At 50.7% G+C, this 16,051-nt stretch overlaps 1 protein-coding gene across 3 annotated transcripts; it reads left to right on the top strand.

The window, feature by feature from the left end:
* The first annotated feature begins 326 nt into the window (after nt 1-326).
* On the top strand, nt 327-14,601 carry ATAD1 (ATPase family AAA domain containing 1). Of its 3 annotated transcripts, none has more exons than XM_063406161.1 (10): nt 327-520; nt 2,215-2,389; nt 3,585-3,683; nt 3,917-4,037; nt 5,876-6,076; nt 6,671-6,777; nt 8,499-8,588; nt 10,085-10,135; nt 12,169-12,275; nt 13,167-14,601. In XM_063406161.1, exons 2-10 carry the CDS (start codon nt 2,228-2,230, stop codon nt 13,285-13,287), a joined length of 1,059 nt encoding a protein of 352 aa, XP_063262231.1. In that variant the 5' UTR covers nt 327-520; nt 2,215-2,227; the 3' UTR covers nt 13,288-14,601. The 3 variants fall into 3 exon arrangements, with proteins under 3 accessions (XP_063262231.1, XP_063262229.1, XP_063262230.1); XM_063406159.1 differs by having other exon boundaries at nt 332-520; nt 12,169-12,305; XM_063406160.1 differs by lacking the exon at nt 327-520 and adding an exon at nt 646-902 and having other exon boundaries at nt 12,169-12,305.
* Nucleotides 14,602-16,051: the final 1,450 nt, after the last annotated feature.

Below are 16,051 nucleotides of genomic sequence, written 5' to 3'. Positions count from 1 at the left end.
TATTTTATATTTACGCTTATAGGTATAATTTTCTATTTCTCTTAACATGCTGAATATGTTATGTGCTATGGATTTGATGCGTTAGTGGGGATAGAGCGGAGTTCCCGTTGCCACGGCACGCAGTGACCGGGAGCCGTGGCCCCGGGGGTGCCGGTGGGGCGGCGCTGCGCGCTCCGTTCCGCTTCTCCCGGCCCATCCCGGGTCATCCTGGCCCATTCCGCCTCCTCCCGGCCCCTCCCGGCTCATCCCGGCCCGTCCCGGCCCCTCCCGGCCCGGAGCTGCCCCGCATCCGGCGGGCGGAACCTTCGCGCGGGGCGCCGCTGGCCGGAACCTTTGGGCGGGGCAGCGAGCGCCGCACGGACGGAGGAAGCGCCGGACGCGCCGCCGCCGCTGCCGGGCCCTGGGTGCTGCCGCCGGCTCCTGCTCCGCTTCTTCCTTCTGCTCCTTCTCCTCCTCTCCTTCCTCCTCCTCCTGCCGCTCGTCCCGCCCCTGTCCCGGAGTTCCGGAGAGCCGCCGCACGGTGAGTGAGCCGGCGGGACGGCGGCGGAGCGGCCGCGCCGCACCTGCCGGGCGGCGGGAAGGTCACGGGCGGCGCGGCCCGGCCCTGCCCGGGGCAGCCGTGACGGGGCTGCCCGGCACCGGGGGGGATCCCCGCGCTGCGGCGGGCCCTGCGGGGCTCCCCGGGCTCGGGGCAGGCCAGGGTTTCCCGGCAATGCCTCCCTCTGCCCTGGGCGCGGAACAGAAACCAGCGCCGCTGCTGCTTTTGGTTTCCCTTTTGCGCGTGTACGGGGAGAGCGGAGCCGCAGCGGGCCGGGAGCGAAGAGTCCTCGCCTCGGGGGAAACAAACGCTGAGTTCCTACGGCTTTTAGCGTTTGTGTGCTATTAGGACTTGGCTCAGCGAGGTTATGCTTCTATTTCTCTCGTGTTCAGGCTTTTCCTTTCGGTTGTCGCTCAGGGTTGCATAAGAAGGATGTTTCTGCACGGGCTTTGGGGAAGGTTTATTCCTTGGTCAGTGACTATAGAACCCTTGTATTTTAATAAGTCAGGCTGACGAGGACAGGCAAAATGCTCCAGCTCCGGAGTGCTTCCCCAGATCCTTTAGCAGGCATCCAGGGGTAATTTGGCTGTGGGTGCTCCAGGGTTGCCCTGGGGAGGGGGATCCAGGGATAATTCGGCTGTGGGTGCTGCAGGGTTGCCCTGGGGAGGGGGATCCAGGGATAATTTGGCTGTGGGTGCTTCAGGGTTGCCCTGGGGAGGGGGATCCAGGGATAATTTGGCTGTGGGTGCTCCAGGGTTGCCCTGCTGCCAGCTTGGTCTGGAGAGTGGCCAGGGAGTGTCAGGAGCTGCCAAAGGAATTGCTGCTGGTTTTGCCCTTGCAGAAGGAAAATGGGGCATTGCCCAGGGAGTGATCTGGGGATGCCCAAGCAGATCCCCCCACCAGCTGAGGAGGAAGTGCACCCTGATTTTACAAGTCATTTTCCCAATGTTTTAGCAAAGTTCTTTCCTCTGTGCCTTTTGTTCCCAGGACTGAGGGGGCTGTGCTCTCTGGGCTTGGCTCCTGCAGCAGCCAGGCTTTTCCCTGGATAGCTGTGTGCCACATCCAGCATTTTCAGGTTTCCAGGGATATTAATAACTCCCCACACATCCTGCCAGGTGCAGGCTCCAGCTCTTAACCTCGTTTTAATCAAATGCGAGTCGCTGATTGCTCCTTAATGTGGCAGCCGGGTGCCTTTCCTGTAAACTTCCTCTGAGGGAAAAGCCCTCTCTGGTTAAATAATGGAGTTCCCTGGCTCCAGGATTCAGCACTCAGGGTCAGTAGCAGTCCCCAAATGTCAGTCTCAGTGGGAATGTCAACCCTGTGCCCACTGTGAGCACACAGTCCCAGCGTGGTTTGGGTTGGAAGGCACCTTCGATTTCCCCTCGCTGCCAGGGCAGGGACACCTTCCACTATCCCAGGCTGCTCCAGCCTGGCCTTGGGCACTGCCAGGGATGCAGGGGCAGCCACAGCTGCTCTGGGCACCCTGTGCCAGGGCCTGCCCACCCTCCCAGAGAGCAATATCCCATCCAAACCTCCCCTCTGTCAGCACGAAGCCATTTCCCGTCACTCACGCACTTGTCCAAAGTCCCTGCTGAACAGCTTTTATCTAACAACGCTTAAACACGAGGCAGGTGTTGTTTCAGCTCTGCTTTTCCTTTCTGTCCCTGTCCCCTCAGGGCCGGGAGGAGGATGGTGCACGCCGAGGCGTTCTCGCGGCCCCTCAGCCGCAATGAGGTGGTGGGGCTGATCTTCCGCCTCACCATCTTCGGCGCCGTCACCTATTTCACCATCAAATGGATGGTGGATGCCATCGACCCCACCAGGAAGCAGAAAGTGGAGGCCCAGAAGCAGGTAGGATTCCACCCTGCAGTGTTTCCCTGGGATGTTGAGGAATGTGCTGGTGGGAAGCTGACGTTTTTTGGTCCATCTTGGGGTTTAGGCCTTTGCAGGGCTTGTGTTTTATAAGAAATTACCGTTTGTAACAAATGACAATTTTAGAACAAATTACCGTTTCTAGCTTGAAGTGGTGGCAAAACTGTTGGTCTGGAGGCTGCTGCTGGCTCTGATTTCCAGCAAGTCTGTGGGCCTGGTGCCTTCTCTGCTTCTGACAACTCTGCTGAGCAGCAGCAGCCTTAAATCATCAGTCTCTAGGTTGCCTTTGAAAACCTGGAGCAGAGATAACTTAATGCTTGAAAGCTCTGCATTTCTGGCAACTTGGTGGCAAAGACCTCCACCAGCAGTCAAAATGCCTTGGAAAGGGGAGGGAAAAAATGAAAAGCCTCATTCCTTATCTTGAACTGGAAAGATTGGTGCTCTGGAAAAGCTTTAGGGGCCTTTCAGAACCAAAAGTTAAAGGTTTGCTTTGGAAATGTGGCAGCTTTTCTTTTTTTGTTTCGTTTCTGACTGACAAAAATTTCACAGGTTTTGAGCAACCTAAATCTGTGTTGGGTGGTTTTCTTTCTGTAATGACCTTTGTAGTTGAAAACCAGCTCTCCCAATGGGTTCAGTGCCAGCTGTTATCTAAGAAGCTGCACTGTCCTAAAACCTTGTTGGACTTTATTGCAAGTTGGAGTAGAAAGAGAAACTGAATCGTGCAAGTGTGTTGGCACAGTGAGTTTTCCTTGTAAATTAGGGAAAACCCACTGAACACATACTAGAAATTGGCTGGGAATTTCAAAAATACATTAATCTCTCCTCGATTTGTGTGAAAATACACGAATCTCTCCGAGTGCTGTGGGGGCTTGAGGGGCCTTGTGCTTTAAGGTTTGTTTTGGTTGTTTCTTAGGTCATAGCAGAGGAGTTGTGGGTTTGGCCATGTGAGGCCCCCAGCATTTGTTTGATGGGAACTGAGACATCTGACTTGGTTTGTGTCACTCAAGTGACAGCAAAGTCATTAGGAAACAGCAGAACCTTCTGCTTAAAACAAGATTTCACCTCTTAGGGAGAAGCTTTTCAAATCACAAACAGCAGTTCTTTAAAAAGCTGGTGTTTGAGTGAAGCATTCCGTTCCTTTCCCTTGATTTTCCTGGTGTTTGGTTTGCCCCAGGCTGAAAAGCTGATGAAGCAAATAGGAGTGAAGAACGTCAAGCTGACTGAGTATGAGATGAGCATTGCTGCCCACCTGGTGGACCCACTCAGCATGCATGTAAGCAACTTCCCTGCTCCTCAGACCTGCCAAACTCCCCTTTGCCTCTGGATTACATTATTTGCACCTCTGTGGAAATACTCCTGTGATCTAAACCTCAAACTGCATCATTGAGAGCAGAGGGTTTTAATCCCTTCTCTCTTTTCTTTTCAAGGCCCTCCTTTGAAGCTGGTGGGTGTTTTTCCTTGTCAGGATGGATGCTGACCATTCCCAACTCTGTTTTTCCCTTGCAGGTCACCTGGAGTGATATTGCAGGCTTAGATGATGTCATCACAGATTTGAAAGACACTGTCATTCTGCCCATCAAGAAGAAATATTTGTTTGAGAATTCCAGGCTCTTACAGCCCCCAAAAGGTAGGAAGGGAATGGGATGGATTTATACCTTGGTATTTAAAATTTAAAAGGTGCAGTTTCTCAGAAAGGGAAGGGGAAGTGGGTTGTTTGGTCAAAGTGCAAACATTAGGACCCATACCAGGGAAAACCCTCAGATTTTCCCTCTTCTCCTGCTTTGGTGAAGAAGTTTTGTCTTAACAATGAAGCAATAGCTGGATTTTGGTTATTAGGGTCCATTTTCGTGCACTGATCTCAGAATCATGAAATGATCTGGCTTGGGAGGGACCTTCAAGCCCATCCAATGCCATGGGCAGAGACACCTTCCACTGTCCCAGGCTGCTCCCAGCCCTGTCCAACCTGGCCTTGGGCACTGCCAGGGATCCAGGGGCAGCCACAGCTGCTCTGGGCACCCTGTGCCAGGGCCTGCCTACCCTGCCAGGGAACAATTCCTGCCCAATATCCCATCCAAACCTCCTCTCTGTCAGCACAAAGCCATTTCCCCTCTTCCCATCACCCCAGGCCATTATAATCCATGCATCCTGCATTTTTAACTGCCTGAAGTGTCATTTTTATTTTCTTTACACCCCATGTTGTCCTTTGGCAGAGTTGAGCTCTAACTCTGCTCTACAGCTCTGACACTCCTAGAAATTCCCATCATTCAGCAAGACAGAGATCCTATTTTTCCTCTGGAGATCCCTTGATTCTCTCTGCAGTTGGGTTACACAGTGTTAAGGAGGTTTTTCCTCAGTAAAACAGAAGTTGGACTCTGCTGGAATCCCTACAGCCATATTTTTTGTATGTTACTGAAAAAAAAAATTAAAAAAGGAAGAAAAGCATAATTTAAACCTAAAATGTTACACAAAACACCCAAGTTCACTGCTTTGTTCCCTGGAATTTTGATTTCTGGAGCTCTTAATTACTGCCTGGATCTGTGACCACCTCGGCCCTGTGTCCCAAGGGATGGAAAATGCAGCACTTTGGTGGCTGGTTTAGTTTTTCCAGGAGATGTTCTGTGTAAGTCACAAACTGAAGCTGTCTGGAAAATTACATGAATGCCATGATTTAATAAACTGAAGGAAAAAATGATTTTTTTATTTATCTTTTTAAAGCAGACTTTCCAGCTCGGGCTGCTCCCCAGTTTTACAAGTGGCTTGTGCTGGGTGTTAATAGGAAGTCACTGCTCCAGAGTGATGATGTTTGTGGGCATCACTCACATAAACAGAGAAAAAACCTTCATAATTCCCTGTGTTTTGGGCTCTTTTGACTGAATGTTGCTCTTGAAATCGTTTTCTTTAGAACTGTGTTGGACAAACACCCCTGTGAATTCTTGCACCGTGACAAGTTTAAAAATAATACAAGATGTCATGTTTAATTGTGGGTAATTTGTTTAAAATGTCTGTGGGTCTGTTGTGTGATGGATTTTTTCCTTTCCTCACTCCTCTGTGCTAAGTTTTATTAGCAGGACTGACAGAAGCTATAAACAAGGCCTGTCAGGTGCTGACAGGACATAAATAGGGGTTAATTTTATGTAACCTTTTTAGTCCTGGGAATGGAGTAAAATGGAATCATGGAGTGGTTTGGGTTGGAAGGGACCTTAAAGATGATGTTCCACCCCCTGCCACGGGCAGGGACAATAATCCAGTCATCTTTCAAATGTCTCCTCTCAGCTTCATCGTTCCTGTCTTTCGCTATTCTGAGCTGTAATTTAACAGGGATTATTATCTTAAAACCCCTGATTTGATGGAATAGTGTTTCCTTGGTTTGGTTTCTTACCTTTTAGGACCTAGATCAAACTCGAGGTTGGCCATGATCAAACCCCAGGGTGTCCTAGCAGAGCATTAACACTGTGAATTTTCCAGGAGTCCTTCTCTACGGCCCCCCTGGATGTGGGAAAACCCTGATTGCCAAAGCTACGGCCAAGGAAGCCGGGTGTAGGTTCATCAACCTGCAGCCCTCCACGCTGACAGATAAATGGTATGGAGAATCCCAAAAGCTGGCTGCTGCTGTCTTCTCCCTGGCCGTAAAGCTCCAGCCATCCATCATTTTTATTGATGAAATAGGTAAAAATCTCCTTTTTTTTATCAGTAGCTATAGCAGAGTGGCATTGAACTGTAGGCTCAGTGATGTATGGATCTGCTGTCATCCTTTCCTTAAAAAGAGTGAAGGCTCAGTGAGAGACATAGAATTGTAAAGAAATGGTGGCACATTATGAAAAACTTTTCTGGTGGTTTTTTCTGGTGGTAGTGGAGGAATTCACAAGTAAAACAAGTTTCTACTTATTTCTGCTTCACGAGGAAACCCAGCAACAAATACACTTCAGGGCTTCTGCTGTCAGGGCACATACTGGGAAGTAAAATATGGTTTTAGGAGAGCTCTGGAATAGTGGTTTCATAAGGCTGAAGAACAGGAGGGGAGGCTGCTTTCCATGAACTCAGGAGGGTGAAAATTTGGAGCACGAGATGTGGGGCACTCTCCTTTGAGAGTGCCCTTTGAAAAGGGGGCTTAGGAATGGGGGAGAGGCCACTTTGCTGCTTTCACCCTTAGCAGCACTTGTTGTTTGCTGCCACTGGTGATTAAAAACGCATTTCTGAGCTAAGAGAACAGCCCAGATGTGAGGGATTGGATTGGCAGTGACTGCTTCCCTCGTTTGGCAGATTCCTTCCTGCGGAACCGATCGAGCACCGACCACGAGGCCACAGCCATGATGAAAGCCCAGTTCATGAGCCTGTGGGATGGGCTGGACACCGACTACAACTGCCAGGTGAGGCCTCAGGGTGCTGGGAGAAGGGGTGCCATTCCCTCAGCCGGGGTATTGAGCGTGGAGCTGCCTGGAACAGGGACTGAGTGCGTGGAGCAGGGGTTGCCAAAGCGGTCTTTACCTGTCAGTGATTGCCAGCACTTCATGGGAATGAGGGGAGTTATATCCACACATCATTCTTCCTGAGAAGATTGCTTTGTGCTTATTTTGGCTTTCACCAAGAAGTGGCGTTTTCAGAGGAGGTGGGGTGGGCTTTAGGGTCCCTCCCATCCCAAACCATTCTGGGATTCTAAAGGACTGGAACGTAGCAGAAAGCCTGCATGCCGTGCTTCTGAACTGTCACTTGGGATGTTTATTCTCTAAGCTGAAACTTTTCAGCCTTTTTAAAGTGTATTTTTCCATAAATGGCTTTTCCTTCTCTCCCAAGCTTGTGCTAAAGATGTTTTTCAGCTGATTTTTCCCAAAATGAGTAAAAACCAATGGTATATGTGTACTGAGGAGAGTGAAAGCTCCCCATTAGTAAAAAGCCAGTGGTATGAACCCTTCACTGGAAACTGATATCTTCCAAGCACAGTGGATTACCTTTATTTCCCAGTACACTGACAATTCCTTGGAGCAAAGGAAATTAATCATTCCCTGCAGTGAGACAGCTTAGGGTCTCTCGAGTTCAGCAGTGTTTGCCTTTTGTAAAAAAAAGCAAAGATCCCAAATGCTTGGAAGAAATTCTAAGGAGGTGTTGAGGTGGATGTGTTGATTCCACCTGGAAGCCAGGCTCGGCTGTGGGCTGAACCTGCTGGGGGTGGATCTGGAACTCGGGGCAGAAGGAGAATGTGCCTTTCGGCCAAAAACAACGCCCAGAGAACGACCCGAGCCAGCAGTCCCAGTGCCTCTAGGTGGCAGGGTGACTCTGCCGGGCCACCAGCCCCGCTGGCCCGCCTTCCTGGAGCTGCTGGGCCTGGCCCAGAGGCAGGAGCAGGGCAGGAAACCCCCTGGAGCCCAGATTAATCACCCGGCTGTTTTTTCACTCTCCTGGAGCCCAGATTAATCACCCGGCCGTTTTTCACTCCCCTGGCTGGGTGTTTACCATGTACACAGCTTAGAGTAAGAAATGGGGAAACAAAGCTGCTGTGAATGGGGAGTAAATTTGTTCTGGAATTAAGAGCTGGAGCGCTCCAGGGAGGTAAACACTGTCCTGATGTTGGGCTTGGCTTGAACACCTTTAACCCACTGCTGACCTCTAGGACATGGAATGCTTTTTTGAATGTTTTAAAAAAATAAAAGACACCCTTTGGGTGCATGTGGAAGCTGCCAGGTGAACCCATTGCTGTGGTGGTCTCCTGGAAGGTGTCCCTGCCCCTGGAGGGCCTGCAACAAGATGACCTTTAAGGTCTTTTCTGTGATTCTTTTCTCAGCACAGCACATTTTTAAATACCTTCCCAAAACATCTCCTTTCGATTTCCACCAGGAGCTAAAAGTGACATCACAAGCAGAAGTTTGAAGTTCCCTCTTAGGGTTTGAATTTTCCAGCTGCACTCGTGTAGAAATCTCCCTGCAGGTGGCATTTGTGGCACCAGGGCTCTCTGCAGCTGCCCTTGCTGAGATCACTGCCAGGAAAGTTTTATGTAACTTCTTGAAATGTCGATGCAGTTGATAAAGGTGGGGAGATGCCAGGCTGGGGATGTTTCCCAGCACTGGTTTCAGTGCTCTCTGCTGGTGTCACGCAGGTGATTGTGATGGGAGCCACCAACCGGCCCCAGGACCTGGACTCTGCCATCATGAGGAGGATGCCCACCCGCTTCCACATCAACCAGCCCGTAAGTGCTGCCTGCCCTGCCCCTCCAGCCAGGAACTGCACAGCCCTGGGGGTTCCTCCAGGCAGTGCTGCATTCTGAGCTGGCTTTGGGCTGTTTGGAAGCGCGTCCGTAACTCGGCTCTTCAAGGTGAAGTTTTGATCTCTTGGGTCTTTTATCTGAAACAACACCATGAGCTTCCCACTCCTGCTGCTCTCTGGGAGCGGAGATGTTTGGATGCTGGCAAGGGCTGGTTTGTAACTGTGTTCTGCTCAGGCCTTTGCACAGCAGGCAGTGTGGAGAACCTGGTTTGTTCTGCCTGTGATGGGCTTGGAATGAGATGGTCTTTAAGGATCCAAACCATTCCATGATTCTGTGATTTATGCCCCAGTTATGAAGTTCTTTATCAATTAGGCAGCTGTCACAAGGTTGTCCTTACTCCCAAGGTTGCTCTTGCCATCTTTTCCAGGTGTTTCAGTCACCTTTCAATGCCTGGTGATGTCACCAGACACTTTTGTGTTGGTGTTTTCAGGAGTTCAGTCGTGGCTGTAGGAATTCCCTTCTGGCTACAGAAATCATTACCCATTTTTGCTGAAACTCAGAGACCAAACTGGAGGAGTAAAATTCTTATTGATTGTGCAAGGGAGGAGTTGTGTTCCCAGGCCTGTGTTGTTGGAACCGACTTTGACTCCATGGGAGTGGATCCCTTTGGAAACACCATTCATAACCTGGGAACTGCTGTGCTTCCATACCTGTTCCACACACCTTCCAACTGTTCCTTGAGCTAGCAGGGGACAAGGATGTGGATTTGAGTACTTTGTTGTGTCATTCTATCAAGGCCCACCATTAGAAGGATGAGTTAATGCCCTGGGATATTACAGGGACTGGCTGCCTCTCCCAGGATCAGAGTTACCACAGGAGGTGTCATTGAGGGAACACATTTTCCTTGCCCCACTACAGCCCTGCCATGAGCTTCTCTCTTGCTTTGTGATCAACCCAGGCTGGCCCTGACTCTTCCTGAAGGTGGGATAATTGATGTGCTGTGGATTGGGAACAGGCACGGGCAGGAGTGAAAGGCTTGCAGATTTTATAACTGAGTTGGAGATGAAAAGGCCCCAAATTACTCATCAGAAATTACCTGCAAAGCAGAGGGAAGTGGCAGAAGTGGCTTTTGGGACAGAGTAGCAACTGTTCAGCTGCCAGATTATCTATGGGGGAATTTTCCCCCTTTTTAATGATGTGAGGTTTGGCAGGCACAAAACCCAGTCTTTGTTGCCTGCCTTCCCAGGAAGGCTCTGCTGAGGACTCAGCTGATTCTTCAGTAACCTCCCCACACACAGTGTGTGATTTACCTGCTTTAGAATTCCCCAGGCATCACCTGTGGAACTGGATTTGCCATCAGAGGGGTTTCCTCAGCATGTGTCACCTGTCCTGGCAAGGAAACTGAAGGAACTGAAAGCCCTGGGATGTCACAAATGTTCATTTTTGTCCTCTGGTAACTTCAGGCTCTTCTGTTTCAGGCTCTGAAGCAAAGAGAGGCGATCTTGAAGCTGATTTTGAAGAATGAAAACGTGAGTAGCCTCCTGTTGGTGGCTCATGGCTGCACTACTGGCAGCAATGCAGCCCTGGCCTTGCAGAACGTGTGGTTTATAATTGCCTGCCTTGCAGTGAGGCTGAAATGATCTGCCAGGGCATTTCTGGTGAGAGCTTGGGAATCTTTTGTGGGTTTAGGTGTGGCCTTACATTAAAGCCCTGCAGTTGGCTGCTTTGGGAGCAGAGCCTTGGCTTGTGTGGTGAATCACCCCCTCTGAGCAGAATGACTCCATTTCTCTGGCTCCATTTGCTTGTTCTGTTACAAAAGAAGAGATTTCTGTCTCTAAAAAAGGTGAAGGTGAATCATGTTTAGATCAGGGAAGCAAATTTCAAGCTCTCAATGAAGCAGGGAGAAGATTCTGACTCTTTAGCTCTTTCTTAGCTCAAGTCAAGTGAGGAGGAGTGATTTTGACAGTGCTGCTTTTGATCCATAATTCAAATTTCCTTCAGAGAAGAGGGCAAGGATAAGGTGTGAGCACACCTGGAAGTGCCTGTGGCAAGATCCCTGTCATCAGAGCTTCCTCCCAAATATAGTCAGCAGCACTAATTGCCTTCAAGTTAATGTTCCAAAGTATCTCCAGGCTGAGCTCCAGCCTAATAAATATCTTTTATTAGTAAAACCAACTTAAATTTTTTAAAGAGGCTTCAAAATGGCAGCTGACCAGCATCTGTCAGGGAACTACACAAATAAGATTTTCAGAGAGATAAGAAACCAAGCCTTTATTGGTTATCCCACAGGAGGAGGAACTGGATCTCTCAAGGCCAGACTTCCCCTGGCAAGGGGAGTCCTGCCCTCCTTTTCCCTGGCCTGACTTAAACCATGGAATAGTTTCCCTCTGGAAAGAAGTCACCCCAGAATCTCAGCCTTTTATTAGACTGCCTTGGCTTTAACTTTTTGAAAAGGAAATACTGATGCACATGGTGGGAAAGGAATCAGAAATCCCATAAAAAGATGGAATAAACCTGACTCTTGACTGGAAAGGCTTCAGCCTGACCCAGTGCACCGAGCTGGGCACATTATTGTGCCTCTAAATGCCCCGGTTTGGGGCTGTGTAAAGCAGGAACAGGAGTCCAGACAACAGAGTTCTGAGAAACTTAATGTGGGCACTGGGAAAAGGAGCCACTGTCCCTGGGATCCAGTTTTTGCCAGGCCAATCCGTGCAGGAGTCTGGTTACTACAGGATACACCACTGGGATGGTGGGGGTTGTGTGGGGTTTTGAAGCAATGGCAGAGTTTGATGAGCTGAAACATCAGTTTGCTGTGGCAGTGTGAACGAGTTGGAGGTTCAAACAGCAAGGGAATAATTTAGCTCCCCAAAAAATGTCAGAGGAAGATGATCTCATGTCACTTTTATCTTCTTTTTGCCAGGGTTGGGATTAAATGCACAAGACAGTATTTCTTATTCAGACTCAGATGTTTAGTAATTCTAATCTATATTACAGTCTCACACACTGAGTTCTACAGCACTTCTAGCTAACAAACTAAAACTGGAGCTGTGTCTCTCTCTACAAGGCCTTCTAAGGATAAACTGTCTAATTAAGAAGTGACACCTAAATTATTTTTACTTTTAACCCAATAACCAACCACCCGTGGCCCAAAAAGTGGACTTTTCTATCAGTTTACAAACTATCACCCAGACACATGAAGAAGGTGAAAAAGAATGACTGGCCTCTGCCCTAAAACCTCCACCTTGCTTTATATATATATTACTATATTCTAAAAGCTGAAACTCTTAAGTTTTGCACCCTGTGATATTGCACACTTCTATTCAAACTCCACACCCACAATCCCAGTGCTGTCACTATATTTTGGAAGCCTCACAGCCTCAGGTCAATGCAGTGTTTGCCTGGGGGTCAGTGCCTGTGAACACAGAAAGCCTGGAATTCCCAGTGCCCAGGGCTCCAACAATCCCAGAGCAGGTAAAATCTCCTGGAGGTGACTCTTGCCTGTTGTGGTCAGCAAAGGCAGTGGCCTTGGAGTGCCCATGGCCTGACCTGGAGCTCCCCACAGGTGGACAGCCACGTGGACCTGCTGCAGGTGGCCAAGGAGACGGACGGCTTCTCAGGCAGCGACCTGAAGGAGATGTGCCGGGACGCGGCGCTGCTCTGCGTGCGGGAGTACGTCAACAACGCCTGCGAGGAGGACGTGTACGTGGGGCCCTGCACACCACAGCTTTGCCTTGTGTTCCCTCACTGCAGCTGGCCTTGGGGACAGGGGCACACCGAGCAGGAGCGTCCTGCTTTCCTGCCCAGCTGCCACTATACACAAAACTCCCCCACAGCTCAGTTACTGTTAATCCTTTTGGCTCTGAGAATAAGCGCAGCACCTTGGCTGTTCCAAGGTGCCCAAGCTGGAGGTGGCCTGAGCCACCAAGTCCTGCTGCTGCACTGGTCAGTGCCAGACTTCAGTGCTGCTGACACCGTGCTGGGACATCCCTCTGGTACTTCCCACACCTGCAGCAATCCTGGGTGCATTGAGGGGCTGGAGCGTGTCCAGGGCAGGGAAGGGGCTGGGGAAGGGGCTGGAGCCCCAGGAGAGGCTGAGGGAGCTGGGAAAGGGCTGAGCCTGGAGAAAAGGAGGCCCAGGGGGGACCTTGTGGCTCTGCACAGCTCCTGACAGGAGGTGACAGCCAGGGGGGGTCGGGCTGTGCTCCCAGGGAACAGGGACAGGACAAGGGCAAACGGCCTCAGGCTGGGCCAGGGGAGGCTCAGCTTGGGCAGCAGCAGGAATTTGTGCATGGAAAGGGTGCTCAGGCCTTGGCAGGGGCTGCCCAGGGAGGGTTGGAGTGCCCATGCCTGGAGGTGTCCCTGAGTGCTCTGGGCTGGGGACAAGGTGGGCATTGGGCACAGCTGGGACTGCCTGGGCTGGGAGGGATTTTCCAGCCTCGGTGGTTCTGGGATTCCAGGTGGTTCCACGTTAGAGCTGCTGTTTGCAGGGATGGCTGCTGACTGCTGTCACAGCTGTCACACAGCCCCTGAGCCTCAGCTGGCTGTTCCTCTCTTCCCCAGGCACGATGAAGATGAGATCAGGCCCGTGCAGCAGCAGGATCTCCACAGAGCCATCGAGAAGATGAGGAAATCCAAGGACGTCTCCATGCAGAACCTGGCCATGGAGATCGTGTTTGATTAAGAGAAAAGAGTGTGTTTGCAGTTCCTGATGTGATTTAGTTTGACTTCTATAATCAGTTAGGAAAACCAATGTCAGGGGGGTGGGAGCAGGGGTGGCAAAGGGAGTTCTGTTCCTGGAATCATTTTTATACAATAACAACCTCTAAGTTATTGCAATTCCAATTGGAAGTGGAAGCACAGATCATGAGTGGAAAAATTCAGCCCAGAGCAAAGCGAGTGCCTGCCTGTTGTCCCTTGGATCCCTTGGAGCCTTCCAGCAGAGTGGGTGGTCCTGGGGCCAGGGGCAGGACCTGGCTCGGGCTGTGTGTGTACAGATGGGTGTGTGAGTGCAAGACCTGTACATAGCCACACTTTTTTTTATATATAGACATAATCTGTAGATAACTTGAGTATGGAAAATCTTTTCTACTTCCTGAAGCAAACCAAATCAGAAGCTGCATAAGGGAAAGATTCCTCAATACTCAGTTCACTTCTACCTTTTAGCAGCAAATGCCAGGATAGAAACTGCTCCTAGAACAAAGCAACATTTGAAATGCTACTGATTTTTCTTCCACGTGACCACTTGAAATCTGGTGCCATTTAGTCAAGATAGTAAACTACTCTGTAAGAATGTTTGAATACTTTTAATTTTTTATGAATTCTGCTTTTGAAGGCTTTTTAAATGAAGGCTGATTTTATTTTTGGTTTTCCTTTGCTGTGAGCAGTTAGAGTAGAATCCCACTTGCTCTTTCCTTAAGCCCCAGGTCCTCTGAGCTCTCTGGAGCCTGAGCTTTCTGTGCTCCTGTGCACTGCCCCAAGGACTTGCTTCTCCCTCCGTCTCTGCAAGCCCCACTGTGGCACCCTCCCCTGAAGTGTCGCTGCCCTGAGGCACAGGGGGGACACTGTGTGATGTTTGACTACCCCGTGCTCAGATCTGTGAATTTAAAGAGGAGGAAATGGGGTTTGGGCTTATTGATGTGGTTTAGCAACGTGCTGTCCTTGCTGGTCCCAGTTCTGGTGAATTCTTGTAACGTTCTGTTGCGATAAAGGCCAAGGGTTACAAATGTGAATGGCAAAAATGGTTTTTCTTTGGTGAAGTTATTGTCAGAGATACTCAAGAACTTCAAGTTTTTTCATATAATGCTATGAATTGTGTAGTGATTGACCCCCAAATCTGTAACGGGAATTAATTGTTCAAAGCCCAGGGGTGGGATGCTGTGTCACAGCTCTGCTGCCTGTGAGGGGAGGGAAACGTTGGAGGCACAGAATGATGTAAAACCAAATGCACTGCAAAGGAAAATAAAGTGAAATAAGGAGGGCTGGAGCCCTGCCATGACACAGTGTCAGGGGCTGGTGACAGTGTCCCTCAAGCTCAGCCTGCTCCCTGCTGTGCTGCCCTCTGGAACGCTGGCTGGGTGATGCAGCAGGGCTGAGTTTGTCCCAATTTAATCTTAAAACCAAATGGGAGGGGGAGGATAAAAATAATTGAGTAATTGCTTAGACTTCTTCCCTGTATCAGAAAGCAATGGGGAATGCACAGTGGTCTAACACAAGGGTGCAGGAATTCAGGCACAGCAGAACTGCTGGGCTATGGAAATGGAAGAAGTCCGGGATGTTAATCCCACCAGTCACTTCAGTGCTGGGGCTGAGTGCCCAGTGCTGGCTCTGGGTGAGCCTGGGATCACCAGGGGCCAGGGGAGGCAGAGGGATGGAGCAGCTCTGCTGAGAGGAAAGGCTGGGAGAGCTGGGATTGTTCACCTGGAGAGGAGAAGCTTTGGGGTGACCCAGCTGTGCCCTTCCAGTGCCTGAAGGAGCTACAGGAAACATGGAGAGAGACGTGGGACAAGAGATGGAAGGCCAAGGGCACAGGGAATGGCTTCTCATTGCCAGAGGGCAGGGCTGGATGGGATATTGGGCAGGAATTGTTCCCTGGCAGGGTGGGCACAGGGTGCCCAGAGCAGCTGTGGCTGGAAGTGCCCAAGGCCAGGCTGGACATTGGGGCTTGGAGCATCCTGGGACAGTGGGAGGTGTCCCTGCCATGGCAGGGGATGACACTGGATGGGCTTTGAGGTCCTTCCAGCCCAGACCGTTCTGGGGTTCCAGGATAACCCTAGAGCTGCCCTCGGTGCGCTCCCCGGGGTGCTGGCGAGGCGGGGCTGCCCTGTGGCAGGGCTGCCCTGTGGCAGGGCCGCTCTGTTCTCTGTTCTCTGCTCTCTGTTCTCTGCTCTCTGCTCTCTGTTCTCTGCTCTCTGTTCTCTGCTCTCTGCTCTCTGCTCTCTGTTCTCTGCTCTCTGCTCTGCTCTCTGCTCTCTGCTCTCTGCTCTCTGCTCTCTGCTCTGCTCTCTGCTCTCTGCTCTCTGCTCTATGTTCTCTGTTCTCTGCTCTCTGCTCTCTGTTCTCTGCTCTCTGCTCTCTGTTCTCTGCTCTCTGCTCTCTGCTCTCTGCTCTCTGCTCTCTGCTCTCTGCTCTCTGCTCTCTGCTCTCTGCTCTCTGCTCTCTGCTCTCTGCTCTCTGCTCTCTGCTCTCTGCTCTCTGCTCTCTGCTCTCTGTTCTCTGCTCTCTGTGCCCGGGCCTGCTCTCCCCGCTGCGCTCCCGCCCCCCCGGGGCTGCTCCCCTCAGAAACGCCAGCCTGGGGAGCTCCTCCCGCACCTCCTGCCTCGGTAAAACCCCAGCGCAGGCAGGTCTTAATTAGCTCTAATTGAGTGTGAATGTGTCCTCAGGGGGGTTTAATGTCATGGGGGCAGGAATAAACCCAGGGACAGCCCCTGGTGCTGCCTGAGCTCCGA

Source organism: Prinia subflava, chromosome 9 (assembly GCF_021018805.1).
Source record: "Prinia subflava isolate CZ2003 ecotype Zambia chromosome 9, Cam_Psub_1.2, whole genome shotgun sequence".
Classification (NCBI taxonomy): Eukaryota; Metazoa; Chordata; class Aves; order Passeriformes; family Cisticolidae; genus Prinia; species Prinia subflava.
The sequence above is the reverse complement of the archived record's forward strand: the minus strand, read 5'-3'. Positions and strand labels throughout refer to the sequence as shown.